Source organism: Cystoisospora suis, assembly GCF_002600585.1.
Source record: "Cystoisospora suis strain Wien I chromosome Unknown contig_4898, whole genome shotgun sequence".
In the NCBI taxonomy this organism is placed as follows: Eukaryota; Apicomplexa; class Conoidasida; order Eucoccidiorida; family Sarcocystidae; genus Cystoisospora; species Cystoisospora suis.
The window spans coordinates 1-548 of record NW_027157690.1 but is presented as its reverse complement, the minus strand read 5'-3'; the positions used below and the strand labels follow the sequence as shown (position 1 = coordinate 548).

General features: G+C 50.4%; 1 protein-coding gene across 1 annotated transcript; it reads left to right on the top strand.

The window, feature by feature from the left end:
• Positions 1–115: 115 nt before the first annotated feature.
• CSUI_008627 (uncharacterized protein) lies at positions 116–304 on the top strand (the record flags this gene model as incomplete). Its single annotated transcript, XM_068068754.1, has 1 exon — positions 116–304. A coding segment is annotated over one exon (186 nt), but the record flags the coding sequence as incomplete, so codon positions are not given.
• Positions 305–548: the final 244 nt, after the last annotated feature.

Here is a 548-nt window from a genome sequence, read left to right as displayed (position 1 = left end):
AGTAGCTATCATAACCCTCATGACCCTTCAAGTGCCCTAGGATGGAACCTAGGTGGAGATGATCTTGTAGCAGATGCCTATTTGTCGACAACAGGGGGAGGCATGGGGGGGGGAGGCCCTGGATCAGACGGCTTGAGAGCTCCAGGGATAACAGCGACTCCAGGGGGAGGAGGAGGAGCTGCACCGGCTAACACCATGGCTCGCGTTGTTGTCGTTCATCTTGGAAAGAGAAGTGCAATCATGCGCCGTTTCATAGCTCAACGAGCTACGATGATCCTCCGACGAATGATCTCAGCGAAAGTACGCGATGTGTATATGTATATGAATGTACATGCATACACATATGTCTATTTCTTGTATGTATCTACACGCATGCATATATAGCGACAGGGACAGTTGTCGGTGTGTACATGGGGTTCTCTGTGTTTCATTCACGTCTATGAGTCTGATCGACGAACGTATATACATACCACCAGCCAGGCGGCAGCGTTGCTCTCAGCCGTACTTAGCTTCATACAGAGTGAGATAGATCGACAGTCCGCCGGCTA